Raw genomic sequence first — 26455 nt, 5'->3', positions numbered from 1 at the left:
GAGGTGCAGTGTGATGTGGGTGTTGCATGGGAGGTAAGTATGAGACTTTGAGCCGTGTTCTGGATGGTGTGGGGTCTGGGTAGGAGTTGTTTGGAGATACTGGCTTAGAGAGTATTGCTGTAGTCCAGCCTGCTGGTGATGAGTGTTGGCATGATGGGCCATCTGTTCTGAGGCAACCATTAGAAAAAGTTTCACAGCATGCGTAGGAGGTTCACACTAGATTGACGTGAGCCGTCCTGTTGAGCTAATGTTCTAGGATGGTCCCTAGATTTCTTGCGTGGTCTGTAGTCTGTGGTTGTTGCTATTAACTCCGATAGCCACCAGGTGGAATCCAATGGGGTGGTCTTGTTGCCGAAGGCCAGTACTTCTCTTGTGGGAGTTGAGCTGCAGGCTGTTGGTTCTCATAGTATGCTACCATGGTCCTGCAATTGGTTCTGGCTGTGCTTGTTATGTCAGTCAGGTAGAGGATAAGTTGGGTAATCTGTGCAGAAGATGATGGTGATTTCTTGTGATTGGATGGTGGTAGAGAGCTGTCATGTAGATGTTGCAACGGAAGGGGCTAAGACGATCCCTGTTGTACTCTGCCTATCAATTTCTTTGTCTCTGATGTGTAGGGTGGCAGCCTGACCCTTTGGGTTCTTCCCTTGAAGGACCAGAGCCATTTGAGAGCGGATCATTGTATGCCAATCTCTTGGAGTCTTCGATGAGGGTGTTATTGGAGACTGAAGGCCACAGAGGATGAGCTGGATGAGGGCTGCTGTTTCTCCTTGGTCCAGGTGATTTGAATGTGATTGGGGGACGCAATGAGTGCTGTTTCAGTGCTGTGGTTCTCAGTGGCAGCTGCTACTTAACTGGGTGGAGGGGGTAAATGAAAATAGTAGCACTTGCCGACCATCGCCTCTTGGTCCTTTCACTCCAGGAGCAGGAAGGAAGCAGGAATTACCCAGGCTCACACTCGCTCTCAGCCAATCTCAATGCTGCCTTACAGCAGCATTGTGATGCGATCAGAGAGGGACTGTCAACCTGGGAATGTTCTCCACCCAGGCTGGTGCCACCACTGTTCCGGTGATGTGCAGCCCCGCCCCTAACCAGATGAGACACAAATGGGGAAAAATACAATGATAAAGTTCATTATCATTTTATTTTTCCTTTTATCACCTGCTCATGGAGCAGTGGGGTGACACGAGGAGCCACCCCCTGGTGGTTCTTTCTGAATCCTGATTGAGTGTCTAGAAGATGGTGAAGTTTGAGGTGGGTTGCGAGTTGTTTGTTGATTTTCTCAATCGCTTTGGCTGTATAATAATTCTGGGAGATTGGTCAGACGATCAGTTCGTTCCGGTCATCTGCTGGCTTCCTGAGGAGGTCCTTTAATTTCTGAAGGTTTTCATTCATCATGGAACGTAGCAGACGTGATGGAGGTGATGATGATGTGGGTCACAATGGTGATTGATGTTTCGATGTTGTAGATGTAGTGGGGGGGATGGGTTCGTTGGTCCCCCTGAGTGGATGTTCCACATGACTGCTGCTATGTCCTTTCTGCTGAAGGTTGCAATTTGGTCAGGTGTCAGTCCTGGTTGCTGGTGGGTAGGTTAGCTGCGAGTTCTCGGAGATTAGGTGGGTGTGCGCAGTTACTGCAAATATTTGCGGTTTTGAGGTGGAAGAAGTTGGATAGGTTGTCGCAGAGTTGCTGGGAGGCAGTGATATTGGTAATAGTGGCTGACAGCGAGGTGAAACCCTTAATGATCGAATATCTCCTTACAGTTGTTGGTGCTTCCTCAAATACGGTCCACTGGTGCTTTTTTCTTGGTGTTTCTTATTTGCTGGTGATAGCGTCTGAGTGCAGCCTTGTAGGTTGTTCTCAGTGGTGGTGTGGCTGGCTTTCCATTTCCTTTCTAACGGTTTAGTGTAGTTTGGTGGCTGAGGTCTTCTGTGAACCAATTGTGTACCAGCTGGCCTGTTTGTATGATCTACTTGTTTTGGTTTGATTGGTGCAAGGGAGTCCACACAGTTCTCGATCCAGTTGAAGTTGTTGATGTTCGTGCTGAGGTTGTCTGTGGGGCTAGGCTAATCCCTGCTGAGGGCGCTGAGCCAGTCTGCTTTCGTAATATTAGTGCAGTTTGGAAAGCTGAACCTGGTAGGGGTGTTGACTTGAAGGGTGTTTATTTCAAAAGTAAATGATGAAATGGTCGGTCCATATGAGCTGTGTGGAGTTGCATTTGATTGTCGCGGTGGAAATGGGGTCCTGTGTGTTCCTGCATGAGCTGAGTGAGTCCAATGTTGCTCAAGCTTTCGAGAGCAACTATGGAGCAGGGGTCATTTCGGTCTTCCAGGTGGAAGTTGTGGTCACCAAGGAGAATGTAATCTCTGGTGCGTATGGTGAGCAGAGCAACTTAGTTGGTAGAGGTTAATAAAGGTGGCTCATGGTCAGTAGTCTAGGGTTCTGTTCAGGGTGAAGTTGCCAGAGATTTGCAGCTTGAAATGCCGGTGTTGCATGAATGGGGTGGTGGTCTCTGTAGATGAAGTGCATTTGATGGATCCCTTGTAGGTGATGGCGAGTCCTCCTCCAGGCTTGTAAAGGTGGTCCTGTCAAGCTATCTTGTAGCCCGCATTGATTGACGTGGCAATGTCTGGAGCCAATGAGTGGGTGAGCCAGGTGTCTGTGATAAGAGGATGTCCGGCTTGTCACTACTCGGCAGGTCCCATATTTCAGTTGTTTGCTGATCGATCTGGTGTTGAGAAGCATGCGTGCAATGGGTTTTGACGTGTGGGTTTGCAGTGGGTTGTGGTGTAGGGTGGGGGTTGAGTGTGCTGGCAGGTGACATTGTTAGTATTTGCATGAAGGATGTGAGTGTGTGGCTGCCAGAGAGCCAGCAGTTGGTGCAGGTGAGCTCCTACCATGGTTGGTGAGGCACAGCAGCAGTTGTGGTAACAGCGTCCAGATTATAGCGACCTAAGGAGCGCTGTGGAGTATTGCTGGGCATTGATCCAACCAGGGTTCCCGGCACTGGGCATGGTCCAGGTGAGGATGGGCACAGACAGGTTTTCCTTGGTCCTGTTCACGATCTTGGCCCAATATGCATTGCTGGTGGGAGAGCAAATAACAGGGACAGGCATCTGAAAACTCCTTTCTAAAAGTGGCATTTTCAAACTTGTAATATAAAATCTAACTTTGTCATTAAAGAGGTATTTAAATTACAATTTGGGTGTTAATGTGCCATTCCTATCCACTCTCAAAGTTATCCCTTATTACATGTAATAAGGTAATCCAATGTTATCCAACGAGAGAGATGGGCCTTACAGTAGTAAGAAGCGAATGTACGTTTTTTTCACTACCAGGACATGTACAACTTAAACATGTCCTTTTTAAATACAATGCACTCTGCCCTGTGGGCTATTTAGTGCTCTCTGCCCTATTGTTATTCAGGGCCTACCCTAGGGGTGACTTGTATGTATTAAAAGGTTTCAACCTGGCAAAAGTTTAGTTTTTCATGTCAAATTCGAAATTTTTAAACTGTGCATAGGCTGCAATGACAGTCATGAGACCGGTTTTAAAGGGCTACATAAGAGTGTGGTGCCATAAGTGCTGGAGGCCTTCAGTAGCATTTTATTTACAGGCCCTTGGTGCATGTAGTACAGTTTTTACTAGGAACTTATAAGTAAATTAAGAGTGTATTGTTTTAGGGAGAGAGCACAAGCACTTTAACTCTGTTTAGCAGTGGTAAAATGCAAAGTGCTAAAAGCCTTGGTTCTGCAAAGGAAGCAAGTGAAGGCAAAAGGTTTGGTTGTGACCCTGCAGAGGGTGCCAAGTCCAACAATCTTCAACCTAGACCTGTATGGTTTGAAGCGTTGAATGTATGGAAACATGCTGCGCATGAAAAGGAAAAGCACAAATCTAAAACTCCATCTCTAAGTAAAATCCATAGTTGTAAGGACTCCAAATGGAACGCAAGACAACCGGGTTGGCGAGGGAGTGCTTGAGTGTTAATTTTCCCGCAATTGTAAAGGAGACAGGCATGGGAGACAGGCATGGGGGGGGGGGGGGGTGACGATAGAGCCTAAACCTGACCGTGATGGAGGGATGATAAGTTCTTGGATGATTTGCTGAATTCCGGACCACCTCCATACAGTGTTCCTTTACCTGTAGTGCAACTTCCACCGCAGTTTGTGGTAGGGGAAGGAGGAGCAGCCCCATATTAAGTGCAAGTGCACCTTTGAAGCAGGGCCCCCAGGATAGAGATCTACACCCTGTCACTTCAGGTTCATCTCTAGATGTCCCTAGTACATCTGTCATCACTATGGCTTTAGTTCAAGGATCACAAACTCTGATGGAAGAGGGTGCCTCCAAATTAATGTAACTCCATTAAACTGTGAATTAGAGGAGCGTGTAAAGGGGACTCTTGATCTAAACCTTGTAAACACATACAATGAGGCTGAGCTCAGATGTGTAGGAAGACTGCAAGATACACCTGTGAGGCACATGGCAGGTTTGAAGAGTTGGCTGACTAGATTGGGATTGATTGGAATAAGAATTTAGGGAAGAATTTCAGGCTGGAGATGAAGAATGATGAATAAAAGAAAATGACCCTTGAGTTTGAAAGTGCATTTTAACGAACTGTTGGGCAAAGTGTCAAGGAAATAAAAAGAAAGGTGGCACAGGAGTAATCAAATGGAGAGCTAGCGTGAGTGGCTGAGTCCGTAGAGCTCCCATGACGAGGACTGCACGGAGTTCATATGTTCATGTGCCCTGGAGTCTCCCTGATCTCCCCCCCCCCTTCATTCACTAATCCAATTCCATAGTTGAAAGAATCCTAACAAATGGTGCACTGAGGTGGAAAAGTTGTTGAAAATATCAACAGTGCTTTGGTTAGACTTTAATATACTTTTTGAAGTTGTGGTCCCCAAGGATTTGTGGGTAGATTGCAAAGTGGTCATGGCTTGAACTGTTGGGTCGCCAAAGGAGGCCCAGACGAATGCACCTTCTCCCATTGTCCTGGATAAGTGTGACCAAGTGATTTTTCTCATTTGTAAGCAAAGGTCCAGAGATGGATTGGCTCAATCTAATGAGAACCAACCAAGAGCCGAAAGTCAGTGCACGCGTTTGAGAGGTTGATGCAAGTGTTCAGACAATAGTGTAATTGAAAAACCGATCCTGGAGAACCTTAGTGGGTTCATTTCTTCAGTTTGTACTGTTTACACCCAGAAATTAGTCTTCATACACAGCAGAATCAGACTTTTTGGGAATAGGAGTCCTCAGATGAGATCCTGAAGTATGCAAAATATTGTAGTTATAATCTGGAAACAAAGCGGAGAAAGATTAAGGAGAAATTCATGCTTGGACAAAGGATGCCAGAATGGTTTCCCAGTCCTAACCAAGGAAGTCTTTTCTCCCAACATAAGCTGTAGAGTGAATGAGGAAGTCTGGGCTTGACAGGGAAAGTATCACATTGAGACCCAATGCAGAGCATCCCTGAATGCCTCAGTATAATCTCACACCTGAGGCGAATACTGTTGTCAAATCCTTGCTAATACAGGGCTTCAGAATGAAGAGTTAAGGCATCCATACAACTCAGCAGTGATGGGTTTGCAGAAACTGAATAAGAAATGGATGATAATCGGGATCTGAGAACGGTGAAATACATTGTAATCCCATTTATCCTGTGGTACCAGATCTTGCTGTGATGCACTTTCAGGTTCTATGTGATGGCGACTGGCGGTCACAGAGCTGTCGGGCACTCTTCCATTCCTTTTCATGAGGATAATCCATTTCCTTTTGTATTCCAATTGTTAAGGAAAACCCTTGTGTGGTGAGTCCCATTGGAGTTTACAGACTTGTAGTGCCATCCGAGGTAGCTTCTCTATTACGGACACCACATTAAAAGAGGACCTAGGAAAGCCCTCTGAAAACATATCTACAATCTGAAAAATAATATCCACCCACCACCACAAGTCTGATGTTCCTGGGAATGGTGGGCTACTGGTCCTTCGTTTCCCTAGTGGTCAAACCTCTGCAGAGACTTGCACGCTATGTGAATGATTGCTACCCTTGGACAACAATTGCAGGAGTGCCTAACTTTTTTCTTTGTCATGAGAGGAGTGCACATGTTCTGTTTTAACTCAGGCCCATGGGGAAGCTACACAGCCTGTGACTTGTTTCTCTAACACACTTGATCCAGTGGCTGTGGAGTTTTCTGGGTGCTTCCAAGCTGTAGCCACTGTGGGTGTTTGCATCTGACGGCATATTGTTGAGCTATTTAGTTATGGTGATGGTCTCACAGACCGTCTCAATCTTACTGACCTGCACTGTAACTCCGCACATGACAAATGGTAGGCTCACTAGGTATGAGCAGGTGATTTTGGCAGCAGAGAAGTTTCTCAGGAAGTTTAATATCTTAAATCCTGCTATTCTTTCTCCTCTCCCAAAGAGTGCTCCAGATAGTAATTTTGACCAGGAATGCCTCAATCTTAGTTGTTTGCCAAGACCTGGCATTCAAGGTATACCCCCCTAGAAGAGCAGAGCTTACCTTGTTTGTGGATGGCTCTTGTTTAAGAGCTAGATGAGTAATTTTGAAAGTAGCGTACTCTGTACTAATCTTGCTGGCCCTTGTCTTATATGTATCAAAGGAATTTGTTCCCCGACGGAACCACTTGTGGTTCTTCTTGATATTTCCCAGGTTCTGAGGGTTACTGGGTTACCCCATTGGCTGTAATAGTATGGCGGTTGTTGGCGAAATCGAGGTATAAGAAGGGGTACGTATTTGAAAATGCAAGACAAATACAGGCCAAATGGGTGAGAGACCTGGCCCAGCACAGAAGCGTGGAAACTCCCTAACATTCCTTACATGGAATGTGCGAAGTCTAAATGACCACCACAAGATACGCATAATAGTGGCATATCTCCGAAGACATAATATTGACGTGGCAATGCTGCAGGAAACTCCTGGCCCCTCAGACCAGTCTCATATCGCAATGTAGGATCAAGGTGAGTGTTTGGCAGCTGGGTTTACTTTGCATGCGTGCGGAGTAATAATATGGGCAAGACGCAACTCTGGTATTAAGCTTCAAATGGTACATTTTGACACAGATGGCAGATTTGTGATCGCCCACTGCAGGCAGGGGAGCTTTGAGGCACTTCTGATAGGGGTAAACAGCCCCAACGAGGATGACCCGCAATTGTATCGAGTTGCACCGCAAAATGATTACAAGTCACATACTTCAATTACGTGCTATCTCCAGAGACCGGTCCAAAGACCCTTTGCGCAGGCCCTCTGCTGCAGCCTGCGCCACATCTGTTATAGCTGAGACGGGTGGGCTCGTAGATGCCTGACGACACAACAACCCCAAAGGCAGAGTACACACATTATTCTACTGTTCACTACACTCACATGCGTATTGATTATTGGCTAATATCCTGCTCTCTGCTGCCATGGTTGGAGACCTGTGAGTACCTACCCAGAACCTACTTGGACCACTCTCGTACAGCTCACCCTGTGAGTTCTAGACATGCACCCTAAAATGATTCCATGGCGATTCTAGCAATATTCGCTCCTTGACTCAGTGTTTCGAAATGAAATCGAGCAACCCATGGATGAATAGTTCAGCATTAACACAGGAAGTGTTGCTAAAATGTCCATGCTCTGGGAGGCTTTTAAGGTATTTATTTGTGGTATCCATCTCCAAACACGCAGGAGTAATGCGCTCCATTAGAGACTGGTTGCATAAGCTAGAGGGGGAATTGAAAACAAAGGAACTGGAACAGACGCAACAACCTAGCCCGGAACTACAGGTGCAGATTAAAACTGCCTTAGAAGAACACAACAAGCTAGCCCAAGCTGAGGCTCACACACATGGGAAGGTACGCTGCTGCCAGGGTGTATGGAGAGGGAGAGAGACCTAGCGCAACATTATCAGCCCTGACCCGACCAAGTAAAACCGCAAACAAAGTGCTCGGAGTGCAGGGAAACTGAGGCGCACCAATTAATAGAGCAAAACCAGTAGTGGACAGATTTTATGAGTATTACTTCGATCTATACACCTCTCACCCCACCATGACAGAGGAAGACTTAACTGATTTAGCCCATTTCAAAATGGAATGGCTCACAAATGAGGATAGAGAAGCTTATGGCCCCACTCCGCCCTACAGAAATAACTGTGGTGCTAAACTCCGCCCTACAGAAATAACTGTGGCGCTCAAGGAGATGCCTAGTGAGAAGGCTCCCAGAACAGACTCTCTCACTGTGGCTTCTACAAGACATTTCAAGACCAACTGATCCCTCACCTAGTAAATCTCTTTGAGGAAATGGCCCGAGAGGGTACTATGCCAGTCGCTATGCGTGAAGCATTGCTGAAAAGCAATAATAAAACCAGGGAGACCAGAGGAACACTGCTCTTCCTATCGCCCACTAACCTTATTAAACATGGATACAAAACTGTTCACAAATTCTGGTGAACAGAATAGCCCCTCTACTTATGTGCATTATAGGACCCGAACTATTTGGATTAGTCCCTGGACAAACCTTGACCAGCAACCTTAGTACACTATTTGGCGCTGTCACTCTAATTGACCCGACGATCCAAGCGATAGCAGTTTTCTTAGATGCTGATAAAGCTTTTGTATTCAAATCTCACGGTGCACATATTTATGAATGAGCTGCTCTCTGCTTCTATAGCGATAACACGTGGTACCCATCGGGGTTGCCCGCTTCTTCCTCCCCTCCCTCCCCCCCCCCCTTTTTATATGCACTGGTTGCAGAACCCCTGGCATGTGCTCTGCGTAAATATCCCGCACCTCAGGCATAAGATTCCCAAACTACAAATTATGTCTGCTTATGCAGACGATGCACTGTTACACGTCAGGAACCCAGAACAACACTTGACGCCAAAGCAGCGTAAAGTAGTACAATTTGGCGGTCTCTCGGGACTGAATTAATTGGAAAAAATCGCTAATATTCCCACTTACACCAGCTACTACTCCAACCACAACTGAATTCCTCCTAGTATGGACTAGCGAACCAGTAAGATATTTAGAAATACAGGTGCACTGGGACCCAGACCTAGTAATGGAAAACTACAGGAAAGCAGTGCAGTGCTTAACAGAAGCAATAGAACACTGGATACAATTGCCCCTCTCAATGCTAGACCGCATAGCCCTTTATGAAGATGATCTTCCTCCCTCAAATGTCTTTTTATTATTTAATATACCTATCTTACTACCAGAATCGGTATTTTGTACAGTGCGCATGATCTGTCTGGCCTGGACCGGGAAACAACCGCGGATGGCATGGAACACACTAACCCTCCCCTACACGATGGGCGGACTGGTATACCCCTGATTTAGAAAAATACTACAGAGCTGCGCAGAACATGCATGCGTATCACTGGCTAAATGGACCGCAAGATCTCCCACACCTGCACCCAGAATGGGTGGCTGCTGCCCCAGTAATGCTCCCATGCTCCTACTGCAGCACACCACAAACTCTGTGCAATTGACCCTATAGGCACTACGTGTTGCCTTCTCCAAAAAATGGCCATAGGAAAACAAACCCTCCTATTGTACTCACCCCAACTACCTGTAAAATGGTGTGCCTGGCTCGAACGGAGTATTGATAGAGCAGTAGTGCGTGCATTAAAACAAGTGGAAATCAATAACACAGGAGGCTTTTTCAAAAATGGATCCCCAAAGCCCTGGAGTGAGGCTATAAAACTAATACCGGAGTACATGGTGTTCCATATAATTGTCACAGAGCACACCAATTGTAGCACACACTCTTAAGCTCTGACAAAGCAGAACCACTTGAAATAACCCCATTGACTTACCTACTGCAGACAATCTCTCCAACCCATGGGACCTCTGCTCTTTATAAATTGATGCGACACAAGGATAATGCAGCTAGCAGAAAGGTGCAACTAGAATGGCAGACAGACCTGGGTATAACAATCGCTGATAAACAATGGGCGTACTGCTGCTCAATCACGAAGACCATATTGCAAAATGGCAGGCACCGATTGGTGCATTTTAAATACCTCAGAGTATATTACACCCCAGCTCGCTTACATATAAGGCTTGCGGGAGTACAACAGATGTGAGATGCGGCACTGAGGGTGCACAGGTTTGGACATCTGGCTTGGTTTTGCCCGGAGATACACGAATACTGGGTAAAGGCGATGGCAGAGCTCCAGAGAATGGTAGGACAGTCGGTGTCTCCAACACTGGCCCTACTAGGGTTGGACTTTGAAGTCCCAAAACAAGATAGGAAACTGGTGGCAGTGGGTTTACTGCTAGCCAAGAGGTGAGTAGGGATGCACTGGATGAGGTGCCCAGTCCTGACTACTGCAGAATGGTACATTGATATGACTTAATTGCAATACGAATGCAGACACTTATAATGCATTGATGCCGATAAGCAGTAGACCTCGCGATATATAGGGTCCATCAAAACCATATCTGCATAGAAAGGCAGGCAAATTTCAGAGGGCTGTGCACACTAAGGAAGAAGTGTGGCAGACTGCTGTAATCCTGAAGCCATGAGATATGTATCGAATATGTAAATGTTCATAAGTCATACCTAACTATGTCTGAAGGAGAATACACCTATAATTGTGCAGGTGGTGGGGGATGCCGGAAATGTAGCCATATAAATAATACTGCATAGAAGTTTGCCTATCTTACAGATGACGTACGAATTCCCGTATGTCACATGTATGCGATTGTATTATGTATATGCAACGTATACCAACCACTCTAAATGGGTTACTTTTGAAAACCAAATAAAGCTTTATTTATTTTTTTAAATGAACCGCACCTTTTGAAATTTAGTACAGTCCTCATTTGTGTGCTGTTGGTGAAAATTTGTCTAAAGTGCATTACCTGCCAGCAGTTAAAGGCAGTCAGATGAACATTTGTAACAATGTGTCACATGGGGAAGTCCGCAGGTCCCTTTAATCACATGCAGTTGGACTTTTTGAAATGCCAATCGACTTTGACCTAGTAATAGTTTGTTGTCCCGTTTGGTTAAGAACCAGACCAGGAGGTGCAGCAATCTCACTATGCCAAATTTTTTTAATTTTTTTTTTTAGGGTATTGATCCCTCGTTTCAGCCTACCATTCTTCTGGAGTCCTTTTTAAAAATGAGATCATGTAGTTATGCGTAGCTTAACAAATCGACCAGAGATTCCACTGCAGTTAAAGTCTAGAAGCTTCAAGCATAGTGGAGCACATTTAATGGCACTCTGAAAGCCAAGATGGAAAAGGTGTGTACTTCTAGCTCTTTGAAACGGCCTGATGCTCTTCCCCCTTGTTCTGATGGGCCTTCAAAGCACTCTGAATCAAAAGACCAAACTCTCACCACATGAAGTGCTAATAGGGAGAGCCGTGAGCATTCAGCCAGTGCCTGCGCCTGGGCGTAAGAATGGAATGGATGGTCTGATACTGGACTACTGTAAATGACTGGCTGTGGTGCATTCTGTTTCTCATCAGGCTGTTTTGGTTACCCCCCCCCCCCCCTCCCTGAAACGCTGTGCCATGACCTCAATCTAGGCGCTTGTGTTCTGGTGAAGGGACAAATCAGGAAAACGTGCCTTTAGCCACATTGGAAAGTACCTCTTGCTGGTTACTTTTGTGACGAGCACTGCTGTTAATTGTGGAGGATTGTCTCACTGGAAACATGCCTCCCACACCAAGAGTGAGACCAGTCCATGAGTGTTCGCAATAGCCACTGATTCGCAGAGTCCAACTCCAGTTCATTGTGAACAGAGGGAGAAGACAGTATGTAAGGATCCCAAAGTCAGACTAGTCCAAGAAGCATAAATAAAAACGATGAAGAAGCTGAGAATGAGTACACCAGAAACTGGAAGAAAGTGCGAGCGTTTCGAATAGCAGAGGGAAGGAAAGTGGCACAAAAGTGAATGGAGACTGAAAACCATTGTGATAGAAGATCGAATTCTAGAAATGACCAGGAAGAACTAGAGCCAACCAGAATGCTAGTGATTGTGAAAAACCGGAAGTCCGAAAAACTAAGACTGAGTGAGAAAATAAAGGTCTTCAGCTCATGAGTGGTCCCACTTCGTTAAGTGACCCTGGTCTGAGAGCTTATCTGAATATCCTCAATGTTTCAGAACCCCCCCACCCCCATAAATGATATCTCAGTTGAGGACTGACTTTTTTTTTTATTAACTCAAGTGACATACGTTTGTTTGAAAAATTCACATTAGTACTTGGGTAACCAGACAAATCTTTGGGTTCCCGCAAGTGTTTCCTTTTTGGTGTCCAGCCTAAGTTGTAGGTTCCTAATCCTAAAGTTAGCTCAAACTAATCTATTTTGCAGCAAGAAGTGAACGTTTTGATTTGTTGCGTCAAGAAGTAGATTTTTTTTTTTTTTATTTCCCCCCCCCCTTTTCGATCTGAATAGAAAGAGACATGGTGTCAACCACTCAGGTTTCAAAATATTTGTAGTTGTCATTAGCCATAGTGTCCTTAATCGTGGCTAATTATGGAGTCTTGACTTTTCTGTCAACGGAGATTAGATCTAACCAGACTGATTTAGATGAGCAACATAGATTTAGTATGCAAATATTACACAATCAATTCATAAAGCTTTATTCGGAGCTTGACAAAAGTCCATAAAAGCAGATCATACATAAAAAGCATCAATAATACACATAGACTGATAGCAAGAATAGATCATAAAAGCTTCATCTATGGGGTTAAAACAGAGTAGTGATAAAAACAGCAGTAATATTAAAATATAATGATACTAGGCCTAGCCTTGATAGCTTTTAAAAGAAATGTGGCAGTAAAAAAGCAAACATCGGGTGGGGGGTTAAATATCAGTTTCATAACATCCTTAACTGTTCTAACACCAAGTTTCTTGTACAAGGGTTTTAAAAAACCAATACGGTAATTACCATATAATGGGCAGAACAATAGAAAGTGCATTGTGCTTTGAGCTGTAGTGCCGTCACAAGGGCAAGGACCAATTGGGTATTTTTTGATATTGGGAAACGCCACTAAATGGTGAACAATTCCAAAGCGCAGTCTAGTTAAAACGAACCTGTGAGAGGGTCTAGTAACAAAGCTCAAATATGGTTGGTAGCCTGACAACTCACAGCAGCTGTCATAGAGCGTACAGGTGGATAAATTGCTACTGGCCTTCAAATGTTGCTCATACTTTAGCGACAACCAAACAGACTTCAGTTCGCTTTTGGACAAACTGTTGGCAGCATAGCAGTCCTCGTATAGGTTAAGACCATATATGTCCTTGAAACTGCGCATAACAAAATTTACCCAGGGGATCTTTGAATAATTATCTAGAGACAGACAGTCCTTAATAATAGCTCTGTTCATGGAAGTCTCCTCCTTAGCCCAGATAGCACGCCACAGCATTAGAGGTCTATGGGCAATGGAATCCGAGAGATGGGGTATTCCAAGTTCCCTATGCACCAAATGCGTGGATGCTGAAGTAGGCAAACAAAGTAACCTTTTTAAAAACAGGTTTTCCTCCACTTGAAGACTCCCAGCCGAAACATGCCCCCAAACACCTGCTCCATAAAGGGCAATTGAGAGGCACCTCATCTGGTAGATTTTCAGCATGTCCCCAATCCGTTTATCCCCGATCTTAGAGGCGAACGTAAAAACCCCGTGAGCACATTTTGCCATTCTTGCTCTAACGTGGGTGACTTCGCTGGACCAGCTACCTGCCTTGGAAAAGGTGATACCCAGATAGTTAAAAGTATCGACCGTCTGTACCCTCTGTCCTTCCATAAAGAAGGGATGAGGTTTTTTACGGCCCTTACCGCATTCCATGACAAATGTCTTTGATTTGTTAATGACCAGCTTCCTTTCCCCAATAAACAAGGAAAACCTGTCCATGAGGCGTTGGAGGCCGACGGGTCCTGGAAAGAAGTACTGCGTCGTCCGCGTATAGTAGGACTGGGATGTGGGAGTCAAGTATGATTGGGGCATCTGCCCCCACAGACCTTAAAACAGAGTCAACCTCGTTAATAAAAGTGTGAAAAGCAGGGGAGCTAGCACACACCCCTGCCTAATGCCACGCTTAACAGGAAACTTTGGTGTACACTCCCCACCCGGGCCATATCGAACACTAGAACTAAGATTAGCATATAGTCTGGCCAAGAAGTGGACAATACCCTCCGGAGCCCCCATTCCAAGTAGTGTCTCCCAAAGAATCTGATGGTTGACCATATCGAAGGCACTACTGAGGTCGGCGAAACAGAGGAAGAGGGAACCTTTCTTGGCCAGAGTATATTTCCCTATAAGTAGTTCTAGGTTGAGACACTGTTCTACTGTGCCTCTGCCCTTCCTGAATCCGTATTGGGAGTTAGCCAGGATGTTATTATTTTCTGCCCATTCTTCTAATCTAACAAGAAGCACCCGGCTCATAATTTTCACGGAGGAATCTAGAAGGGAGATAGGCCGATAGTTCTTGGCATCACCCTTATCCCCCTTCTTATAGATGGGGATAATAATAGATTCCTCCCATGTGGGCGGTGCACCATGTCTTACAGCAGCATTAAATACTTTTGTCAATAGCGGGCCCCAGATCTCCGGTTCTTTTTTATAAATATCCACCGGCACCCCATCCGGTCCCTGAGCCTTCCCACCTTTGCTTGCAATAATACATTTCTTAACCTCGGTAGGTGAGATATCTAGGGGAATGATTGGCCAGACCCCACCTCCAGTGTCCATAGGTTTATCTGAATCAAAAATCAAAGAAAAGTGGGAGACCCAGCTTCCCACGCTAACGTTGGCCGACAGAACAGGCGTAACCTCGTCCCTTAAAAATGGGCTGTTGACAGTAGCCCAAAATAGAGAGGAATCGGAGGTTTCGGCGGCCCGGTCTAGCTTATCCCAGGCCTCACGCTTAAGTTCTGCCTTTCTTTCTAATACTGCTGCCTTGTAGGTAGCCCTTAAATGCCTGATAAGGTTAGTGTCCCTCTGTTTAACTGCCAAAGCCACTTTGAGGCTCTTAAGGGCAACAGTGCTGGCATGATCAAACCCCCTTTGCCGGTTTGAATCGCCCTTGAAATGTTTGGTGAATACTGCTTCTATAGAGTGATTAATATATTACACAAAGATGGCTCTGTAGGAAATGTTGTACACTATTTCTAAATTGGATTATTAAATGTGTACTCAAAGGTAATGGGTGTCCAAGATTATCTGCATATATCGATCCTCTTCTCTGGCACCAAGTGTTACCATCATTTGCTGCTTACTTATTCATTCTTGTAGCAATTATGAATTCGTCCAGATTATTTTGAGTTAATTTGTTCTTTTATAATTTTGATATGCCTTTGGACAATGTGCCTAGGTTTAAATCTTTAAATCTGCTAGCAGGAGTGAAGTCTGTGGAGAGCATGTATTTTGAGGCCTGTCACCCAAATTAATAAAGTTAACCCTATTACATTTAGGGCATCTTGTACGTTGAATAGGGCTGAGAAACCAGTGTGGAGAAGAAAAGGAAAGCGAATTGTGTGGTGAAAAGAAAAACAGCAGTTTAGGAGTTAGGTACATCTGAAATTTAGCTTGGATTTACTGTAGAGGGCAAATGTATGTATGGTACATGAAAAGTTGAAGTTCAAACAGCAGAGATGGTGCGCTGAAGTGATGGTGTGGAAAAGGGTTCAGAGCTAGTGCTGCCGTTTTGTCAGGGGTGAAACCTATTGTTAGTAGAGTTTACTATGTGTGTGGAAAAATGCTTATTTTCAGCTTTTACCAGATTGCGTGGGGAGTTGGTATTTGGCTTTCGTGTTTCCTAAAGTATATTGTGTAGATTATCTAGATGCTAGGAGTGTTAGTTGTTGGCAAAGTTAAGGATAGTGCTTCATATGCAGGATAAGATATATTTAGAGCTATGATGCCTTATGTACTTGTAACTTTAAATGATTTGAAGATGAGAAAGCAGACTACTTTGGTAGATAATTTGGCCACAAACATACCTGTTGCTTTCACCGAAGTAAATCAAGAGCTTATGGTCATACGAGCTTATGGTATTGCAGTAAAGGCTTGCTTTTTAAATCTAAGTGAAAAAAGGCAGTCTGTCCGATGCTTCACTTTCAGCAATGCTGTACTTATTTGACTGATGCAAGTACCCAGATGAACAAGTTTATAACTAACATGACCTGTATTTCTCGTGAGGTGAAAACGTTAGAGTAGATAGGTGCTTGAGAGGCGGAAAGTATGCTCGAATATTGGCAAGTGGTTAGTGGTAGTAAAGGAGGAATCCTCAGGACCATATTAACACAGATACAAATTCTTTTGATTTGTGTGATATACGTTTTTTTTCCTCCATAAAAGGGCTCAAAATGATTTTGACATAGGATGGGGTCAAACTGCAGGAGATGAAAGAAGCTAACAGTACCAAAAGAAAGGAAGAGGGATGAGATTGAGGTGGATGGCATTCAAGACGAGGTTTACTGCAAACTCAGTGGGTTGGAGTTCAGATGCTAACAACGACACATTCTGTGTAATGGGAGAATTCACCCGGGCAAATATTTTGTGGTGAATCCCAGAATCAACAGAGGGCTGGATTTAAGAGTTTTTATATTCAACATTTTAGACTAACATGATGCATCGATATGCTCAAGCTATTTCAGAGTGAAACTGTTTAGTCAAATTTAGATTTTACTGTAATGTAGACCTGAATTTTGAAATGAGTTATAGTTGCTATCTGGTTTGTGACGTGAACATTTTTATTTCTAGACCAGCTGGAATTGTAACGCCATTTTCATTTTCCTTTTCCATGTGTGTTCTTTGAAGGTATTGTGGAGTTTTTGAAAGAATGTCTCATTCAAGAGACCCCCACTGTATGCATACTAGTCTATGTATTTTATCTTGTTGGATAGTGTAAGGTTGCAGATGCAGAAAAACTCGTATTGTGAGAAGCTTGCACCAGTAGAGTGTTTAATTGTGTAATTTCGCTTAAACATGATTGGGCAGTATTTTTTAGAAACTTGGTAAAATGTTAACGTTTGTATGTCTTTAGGGCAGAGCAGACTAGAGCAGGAGATTTTAAATTTCTTTTGTCTTTCCCTTTAAGGCCATCGTATGCTGGATTGTACTCTAATTTATAAGACTTTGATTTTAATTTGAATTATATATTGAAGAATAAGTTAATGTAATTTGCTGCTAATTGGATTTTGCCTTTTGTAAACCTTTAACGAAATTTTATGGTTTGATACTAAAATATTCTGTCCTTTTTATGGAGTCTAATGTATTTGATTTGTTGACTAAGTTCTGGTGTGGAACACCAAAATCCTTCGGCCACTAGACCCCTCTTACTCCATCCATGGAAGTGCGTTATAACCTCTGAATTTGTTGCTAATTAAAGCACTAAGTTTTCTCAGTGAAGTGAATGGGTGCTTTTGTTGTACTTGATGGTTGTTTGTACGCAGGAGTACATTATAATTATAACCAAGACATTTCTCATTACCAATACTTTCAATTTCAGAATGTTTAGCTTTGGACTTTCCTATCCCAAGTCTTAGTCTACTGCTTCCTCTGACAGCATACAACTAACACCAGTCCACCTTCTTGACGAATGTGTGAGTACAGTAGTGACCACTCAGACTAGTGGAGCTCCAATCCCTAAAATGTAGGACTGCTTATTCAAGACGGATCAGTAAGGTAGACTTACTCTTACTTTTAATATGGACTTTGTCAGGGTAAACTGGATCATGTGGATGTCCAGTCCTGACTAAGGCCCAAGACCTTTTCGGACTAATAAAGGGGCCAGAACATGTTGGTAGGAAGGATGACGGAGACCTCATCTGCAGACACGTCCAATTTTTTATTTTTTTAATCCTACCTGGTGTACTCTCTAAAAGATCTTTTGAGTCTACATTGAGAGTTTTATTTCACCACTTGGATCCCTCGCCTATCCAGAACTGACTTGAAGTTTAAGGAATCTCGACGGGTACATAGTCCTGAGGATATATTGTCCTTGTCCCAGGAACAGTATTCTAGGTGTCTAGTAACCCTAGACCATGCTGATCCCTTTCTGTTGCCACAACTGTTGGAACACCAGATTCCAGAGGTATCAACTGATAATCTGGCCCTTGAGGGCATGGGTCTCCCAATATCTAAGACAAGCCCTGTTGCATTCTGTGGTTTGAGAGATTGTTACTTAGCCAGCATAGGCTAGATATTTGGGGAGCAGTGGTTCAGGGGTTTGCTAGTGGGTTTGTCACTTGAGTATGGTTAGGTAGGGATTTTCTTCTGGTGTTGCATAGAGCCTCTAAGGAGGGTTGTCCTGCTCCTGTAGTGCATTATTTGCATTCATCCACACTGCCAGGAGCAGTCCCACAAGTTCTGAGATTGATGTGCTTATCCAGTTGGACCCAAGGTTGCTCTGTGTGCCTTTGCCTGCTGGTTCCTGTGGTGGTACTACCTAACCACATGCACCCCTGTGACCCTAATGTCACTCAATTCTCCATCAGAAATATGCCAGTGAACAAAGAGTGCTCTATTTCTAGTTGCACTTGGCGAAGGTTCTTCTAGTAATTCTCAGTGAGCCCAATAATCCAGGTAGGCTTCACAAAGATCATAACGTATAAGAAATAACTCTTGGAAGTATGTATAGCACAAACCTAGCTGAAGTGCAGATTAAACCTGGACAGGGTCTACGCGTGATTGGAGGGTTAGCTAGTGTTAGAGTGGACACTGAAAGTGTGAGTTCAAGAATGCTCATTTTGAACTGCAAAGCTGAGACTAGTACAAACTGCATGAACCACTAAAGCATTTTGTCGTGAACCACTTTCGCCCCAATGTTGGATATTTAATGTTAACTGTTCACCTTGACATTTGTCTTTTGTTCATGGCAATTCGAAGAAAATAAGCTAAATGGTGGATAGATAATGCCAACAGTAAATATAAACTTGCATTTTTTTTTCTTCCTAGGCTTCAGAAGTGGAAATCCTTATTTTCCATTTTATTCTGTTTCACTGCAAGAGTACCCTGGATTTTATGTTCCACAGCCTCCAATACACACGAGAATGACCAGGAGGCCCCATTTTAACCCACCACCCCCTTCCCCGATGTTTTACCATGCCACACGATTTAGGCACTTTAGTAGTCAAGGGAGAAGAACAGAATGCAAAGAAACACAGACCGAGTCACGGCTATCCGAAAACATGCCAAAAAGGAATGGAAATCTGGGCGCCAATGTCAGGGCCTGTGATGCCGGCAACATGACTGCTCTTTCTTCTGGTATCGGTACAGTAAATGAAAGTATCTCTGAGAACTTAGAATCCTCTCGCTCCTCTGTGGCTGCAGTGCAGGAAAGAGATTTTCACACAAATGCTAGCACGTCTGCATCTTATAGAAATCTGCTTCCAGGTAGCTATGCCTTTGAGAAGGAAGAGGTGAGGATAGAGTACGGTAGTGGATCTCCTGCAGCAATACAGCTCTGGAAGTCCTACAAAGAAACCATACCTTTGTATGATGTGGCAAGCGATAAAGAAATGGCAGATAACTTAGTGAAACGAGATGTGTATTCTCTTAGCTCTTGTGAGGGTGTCCGGTATGGAGCCAGGCCTGAAGGGGAGGAGATGATGTCGCAATCTGCTGCCTATCCCAAAGATGAATGCAGGGCTGCACTCCCTCATTTGATGCTTATTGATGCTGGTCAAGAAAAGGACATCCAGTGCTTACCTAGTCAAAATAATGTTGTTGGATTTGAGCCTGAGAAGAGGGCAAATGCAAGTCAGGGCGCAAGACCTGATGGACAGGATACAGAGAGTCAAGTCCAATCTTCAAATCTTCCCGAGTTGGCCAATTCCTGCCAGGACTTTCATGCTGCTGTGAAGAACATTGAAAGTAAAAATACAATCCGTTCAAATGGCTTTCATGATGAAGAGTCTGATCACAGGGAGGAAGATGAACTTTCAAATGCCAGTATGGAGGAGTTAAAGGATTTAAATGTGGTAAACAATGGTGAAGTTGTGGCATGTGATGGTGAACTCGCTTTGTGGGCTGAAGATTCAGTTGAGAGTTATGTTCCTTCTGCCAGCTGGCTAGCGTGCTTGGATAACATTGAAAACGACTGCAATTATGATATCTGTTTGTCTGATCGAAAGCAGAAACGGACCAGTGTCCTGAGCTTGACTTCTGATGATCTTTCTTCTAGAGATGAAGGGTCTTCTATGGATAATGGACCTGTTTCTTACTATATGAATGATTACTTGCTTCGAAAAAGTCTGTACTCCTTTCGAAAAAGTACTGACAGCTCTGAAAAAGAGAAGATTAAAAGTGGTGGCTCCTTGAATGAAGATGGTGAATGCACCCAGAGGGACACCAATGCTGTCAGCACCCAATACAACGCAAGCCAGAACAAGAAAGACTCTATTCAAAAAGTTGAAGTTTCAGGAAGAAGTAGGAAATTGGGGGTCTCACTGAGAGACGTTAGTCGGCGGAAACTTTACTCTCTGAAAAAGAAACCCAGAAAGAACATGTCTCTTTCTGAGCCGGAGGACTCTGAGGACTATTGGGTGGTGGAAGAAACTGTTGAGAACGGGTGTGAAGACAATGGTGATGAGACTGATGAAGGAGAGTACTTTCTGGAAGAAAACATCCCACAAGGGAAATTAAACATTAGCAATGGCAAGGTATACAAAGCTGCTCCTCAGCACAAGGTAGTGTGGAAATACTCCAAAGGTTCTGGGCCTCCTCAATTAATAAGATGGCCATCTTCTGAAAAAGTGAGAATGAAGAAGAAAGGACTCCTTGAGAGCTCTGCACAACTACGTCGGACAAAGCAGAAGGAACAGGAAGTAGATTGGGAGCATGGGAGTTACTTCAAGAGGCCTACAGGTAAACCTGAGCGGTGCTTCGAAGTGCCTGACGAAAGGAGAGCATCGCAAAAGCTTTCAGGAGGTAAGATGGTTAAGTTATATTATTGCTGCAAACTTGAACCTTCAGCACAAGTAAAAGCCATGGGATATTGCGGTGTCATTTAAGCTGTGCATCCTTCTCTTGTTTGCCTCGAAGTACTTAATACGGGGGTACATAGTAACTTTATGGGTATGAGAATAATCTGTAGATGTTCATATGCTTCTGATTTACTATGCCAAGGAAAACTAGTTTAGGCTCTGCCTCCAACTATGGGCGGTTCAATCTGGTGTTTGCGGCAGTCACACGAGCGTTTGCACTATACGTTTGCACTATCTTCACCACGTTTGCTTAAAAAAAAAAAGGCGAAAGGGTGGCATTTAGAGCAATCGGAGACCTGTCTCTGAAGCATTGTTTGAACGAAGGGGGAAGGATGAACTCTGCAGGGCAATATGGATTTAAGCAAAATTGGACTTTGAGTTATGTTCTTTCTTGGGTCACAGCAGGAGCTTCAATACTCTGCTGCTTAATAGGTCTCGGAGAAGATTGTTTGTTTTCCAGGGTCACACATCCGACCCTATGAACTGACACCGTCTTGTACCAGTCACTCAAACTTAGTAAGCGGACTAGCTTGCTCATACGGGTAGATGAGAAGACGGGTGGGGCAGTTATTCGCAACTGTACTGCAAATACCCACATTGCCTCACGGAGCTTGAAAGATAAAGGCACAATGCCCTACAAGGGCATGCTCTCCCACATACACCACTACATTCAGGGTCTTTAGGAAGACTGGCCTGTTTCAAACCTGTGTGGCGTGTGTGAGGGGATACGAGAGGTCCGATCCTAAAATTGAGACACCCAGGAAACCAGCTACTGTTTGAGGGCCATTTTTGATAGTGCATTTGGGCTTGGTACCTATTTGAGCATTTGTATTTTTTTTTTTTTGAGAAAGGAGTTTAGATATGCAACAGTCTGCATTACCTATACATTTAAATGTTGCTGGTATGTGTGGTTACTACACGTGTGGCTTTCAAGCAGAATGCATGTATTTGTTCACACCATTTTAAAATCCCCATCCTATCGACAAAGGGCAGTACAATGTTGTATAATACGGAGTCACATCACAAGAAATATAACCAGAGTCATTGATACCCACAGGAGGAGAGCATGTACAAAACTTATGAACACTTCTTTCACCCATCTCCATCCAGGTTGCAGCTTTGAGTTCCCTGGCATCAGGTCTTAAACTAACAGTATTCAGATCTTACAAGTTATGTTGGAATGATAGTTGAGTAGGTTATTGGAGCCAAGGGTTGAGTCTTGGTCTCCACTTTAGTATTTAAGAGATTGTAGAAGTAACACAACCCCCGTTTTATTAATTCAATTGGGGGGGAGGAGGGAGAACCTGGCAGGGCCTTTTTCTTTCACTGGGCTAACTTGTAAACTGGTTTAATGTTTCTGTTCCACAGAGGGGTCAGTTGGTGTGGAATGCTCTAAAAACCTTGGTTAATTTAAGGCAACATGGATTTGTTCCTAAATACGATTTGTAGTATCCGCTCTGAAGGTCTACAAGACTTGGCAGAAGAAACCAGCCATATTCTGTCAAGATTCCTCTTAGAAAATGTTTGATAAGGCATGGGTGGTGTTGTGTCTTAGTATGTAGCCAGGCAACATGTCAACATTCCTTCCATAGCAACCAGGATGCTTAGTTCTGAGTTGGCTGGAGAGGAGAGCTGGCAGTTGCAGAGAGGACCGGTCTGTCTAGGGGTTGTACATATGAACTGAATAAAGTGCTTCCTTCAAACATCTGTCTGCGCCTCTTAAGTGGCGACGGAGGATGAGATTTATTTTCCATTAAGTGCAGACGAAATTTGTGCTTCGAGTCATCAACCCCTAGACGAGTGAGTCATCGGACCATTGGGCAGTGTATTATTTGAGACTTCCTTGTAAAGATGTACCTATTGAAGGCTATGGATTGCCTGTATACCACACAAGGTCAGTAAGTTTTTTAAAAAAAAATATATATATATATACATTTTTCTTTTGAGATAAGCGCTATCTTCATAATTAACATTATAAACTGTGAAACTGACTGCTGGCGTTACTGGTGCTAAGAAGACTAGTAGAAACCTATTTTGGAAAAGCATAGAGAAACCGGCTTTGATAGCGTGACATTCAGGTTGAATTGCAATCGTTAAACCACTCCTTTTCCTGAAGCATTCAATTGTTGGAGATTAAATAGCTCGTATTGCCTTAATCGAGTTGTTAGTGTGTGTAACGCTCTACCAGTGGACAAATCTTTTGCCTCGTGCGATTCTCTGAATAGAGAGAAATGCGCGGCGTGTATTAAGGAGAGATGCAACGCTGAAATGAGGATTCGCTGCATATAACCCTTCTCTGAGTTTTTTTTTAGTCCAGGATTGATATAAGGCTAGACTTCTTGCCGTGCACGAGCTGCTAATTAAAAATACACACTTGAGTAAAGCGTGTGTTTATGCCTCGCGCACCCAAGCGCTTCTTTACTGTTCGCTAGCTAGTAATCGAAAATAAACACTTGTGAGAAGCGTGTGTTTGTCTCGCGCACCCAAGCGCTTAGTTAAGCCAGCAATCGAAAGTAAACACACGAAGACGAGCATGTGTTTCTATCGCGTGCACCCAAGCGCGAAGAGAAGCTGACAATCAACCAAACACACGGAAGCCAGCGTGTGTTAACCAATAGATAGAAGTGCATACGCTAATTCTATTTTTTTTTTTTAAACATTTTTTTATTATTTTCAAAGCAACCACACAATACAATTGCTCAACGCCCTCTATCCCCCATCGGAGAGTTTATACGAAACCGTGACATCAAGTGTACAAAAGAAAAGTCACCCATCCTGCGCAGAGCTCCCCTCCCTCCCCCACCCCCTGTCAGTGTGCCTCCCTCTGCCAGCCCTCGTCCTGATACGCCCCACCCAGCTCCATGAATCGTGTATGAGTGCTCAAACCTTCCCTAGGCAACTAAGGCTTTCCCCATGCCTAACCACACCTCATGCGACCTGTGCACCCCACTGCTCCCCCCCCCCCCCTACTCCCCGCTCACCGTTTCCTCCTGTCGATCAGACGTACTCCCGTCGCCCTCTGCTTCAGACATCAGCCCCTGAAGTTCCACCACCAGCGCCTCCCATGCCCGGGCCGTCGCTAGTGCTTTGTCGTCGTCCCTCCTAAGAGCTAATTGCAACTGGAGGGTGCCCTCTGCGCCTGCCCATCGCGCGAACTCCGCCCTCCGCGTACGCTAATTCTAATGGCAATTAGTCAAATCAAGCAGGAAGTATTACAAATACAGCAACACGCTTAACAAAACTTATAACCATTAAACAGTCAAGTGGAAATAAATATTACCAGGGAATATTTCAAAAGGATTTACAGCAGCTTTTCCTGGATTGTTACCCAAAGTTCCATACAAGTGATTGAAGTTTGGCTGGTGTGGCTTCCTGTACTTGTGAAAACAAAAGACTGAGTCTCACGATGTAATCTCCACAAGAAAACAGACTGGTCTTTCATTTTAGAAATAAATCACATTTTCAACACAGGAAATTTAAAGACTACAATACTGACCAGACCACGGTGACTACTTTTATTGTGTTTATTTATTTACCAATAAATCAATTTTTTTCTAGGTACTTGGCAACAGCTTGACAACGGTGACAACTTTTATTATATTAGCTCATTGTTTTTTATAATTTCAAACGAGTAATCCAATCGATATTCAATAATATTGTTTATATAATATATATACTATTTTATTCTTGCGACAAGTGTATAAATTGTGATAGGTTACAAATGGATATGCCATCCTTGAGATAAAGGGCATGATGAGGATGCAACTACTGTAGGAGTATACAAAATGTGAAGCAGGAAACAAACTGGCGCCCCCACCCAATATGCACTATATATAGAGCCCTTCAATCAAGCTGCCTTGGTGTTTTGAACATAGTGTTTGAATGTGAGATGGTAGCATTAGAAACGTCCCAATTGCAAACATTTTAAACTCTTTATATTCAACTAGATAACCTCTGGGTTTAAGCTTTTATAGCATGATTTTTCTTTTTTTAATAACCACAGTAGATCTGCAGGATTATGGTCTTGGCTAAGTAAAGTTGAATTACTTCCAAAGACTTTTCTCGTGTGCTTTTTAAAAAAACAAATATTATGAATCACACTTCTGTGTTTTTTTTTTTTGTGTTTTTTTTTACCTTGTATCACTTGAGTTTTATGCTTTCACTCTCTTGAACAATTAACTTGGAAAATCTGTCCCATTCATTCACCCACGTCTGATTTGATCCTGGATCTTTACTTGAACCTTCGGCCCGTGCTGCAAGAGGTCTTGGGTATAAACATTGGGCATCTCCCCCATTAAGGATCATCTAATGCTGGGGGCGTGGCCAAGCCGCGGGCTGCGATGGCTGCGCGGTGTTGAAGCTCCGCCGACGGCCCAGCAAATTAGCGATGTCCCCGGCTATATGAGACCCAAAAACAGACATCCGACGACGCCGCTCTATCTCCGGTCCCCGTGATTCCAGTTTGGTGGTGGCTGGGCTGCGGGATCGTCTATTGCGGCCTCTGAGGCAGCTCTCCCCGAGCGACGGAGGAGACAAGATGGCGGCCTGAAATCATGATGCGGGAAGGACGCGAAAGCTGCAGCTCCCGGCGCTGACACAGGTACCCCGAGGGGGCGGTTGGGGGGATTGGTTGCTGGGACGCGGGCTGGACGGGGTCTGCCTTGCCCTCCCTCCGCTACGAGAACGGTGCCGGTCGGGCTATTGGAGGTGACGCGGCTCCGTCTGCGTCGCTCCCAGTGTCTCGCTGCTTCCAGCGGGTTGGACTGGCTGGAGCGGGCGGCGGCTTGGCCGTGGCGGCAGGGGGGGGGGGGGAGATACCAGTTGATGCCGGGCGCTCCGGGCTTTCCTGCCCCCTTTACCAGGCCTTCCTTGGTGGGTGACGTGCGCATGGAGCGGAAGTGGTGGAAGGTCCTGCCAGCTTGACAGGGCGCTTGGTCCTTGCCCCCCCTGAGGAACGACTTCTGTGGTATCTGCGCTGCCGGGCCTGGTCGTCGGCTCCGTGGTCGTTCGTCTCGATGGGCCAGGCACGAGGTGCTGGAGGGATGTGCAGATGATCCATGGTCCGGACCAGCGACATAACTGCTGAACTGCCCGGCCTCTACATTGCTGCGACACGTGCCCAGTGTAAGGGGGTCATGCAGAGCACTGTGTGGGAGTCAGAGGCGCACAGCGGCCAGTGCAGCGTTTGGTGGCCTGGGCAGCCTTGTGGATCCGGCACTATCCTGGCCCGTCTCCACCATTGGGCCCCTACGAGGACTGGTCAGAATCCAGTCGTTTTTACAGAGGCATGGGTCGCAAGGACCCGAAACAAAAAACACTTCCTTTCGAAAAGCTCGCTGAGAAAACATCAGAGGGTGCCCCTGACATGGCTGTTCAGGCCGAGAACACGGCTGATGGGGCTTCGGCCCGGGCTCCACCGGCGGACTGGTTGCAGTAGATGAGAGCTGGGTTCAGATCCATAGACAGTCGCTTTGACTCCCTTGACAAAACGCTGGAAACAATGGGTGCCAAGATA

At 44.7% G+C, this 26455-nt stretch overlaps 1 protein-coding gene across 3 annotated transcripts in view; it reads left to right on the top strand.

Annotated features, from left to right (window-relative positions):
• Positions 1-26455, top strand: part of LOC146823212 (uncharacterized) — a 216136-nt gene that overhangs the window by 133704 nt on the left and 55977 nt on the right. For all 3 annotated transcript variants that reach the window (XM_085607500.1, XM_085607503.1, XM_085607502.1), the window contains exon 3: positions 18911-20884. In XM_085607500.1, coding sequence (XP_085463626.1) covers positions 18911-20884 — 1974 coding nt within the window. The remainder of the gene's footprint in view (positions 1-18910; positions 20885-26455) is intronic.

This window comes from Triturus cristatus, chromosome 5_2 (assembly GCF_964204655.1).
Source record: "Triturus cristatus chromosome 5_2, aTriCri1.1, whole genome shotgun sequence".
Lineage (NCBI taxonomy): Eukaryota > Metazoa > Chordata > Amphibia > Caudata > Salamandridae > Triturus > Triturus cristatus.
The sequence above is the reverse complement of the archived record's forward strand: the minus strand, read 5'-3'. Positions and strand labels throughout refer to the sequence as shown.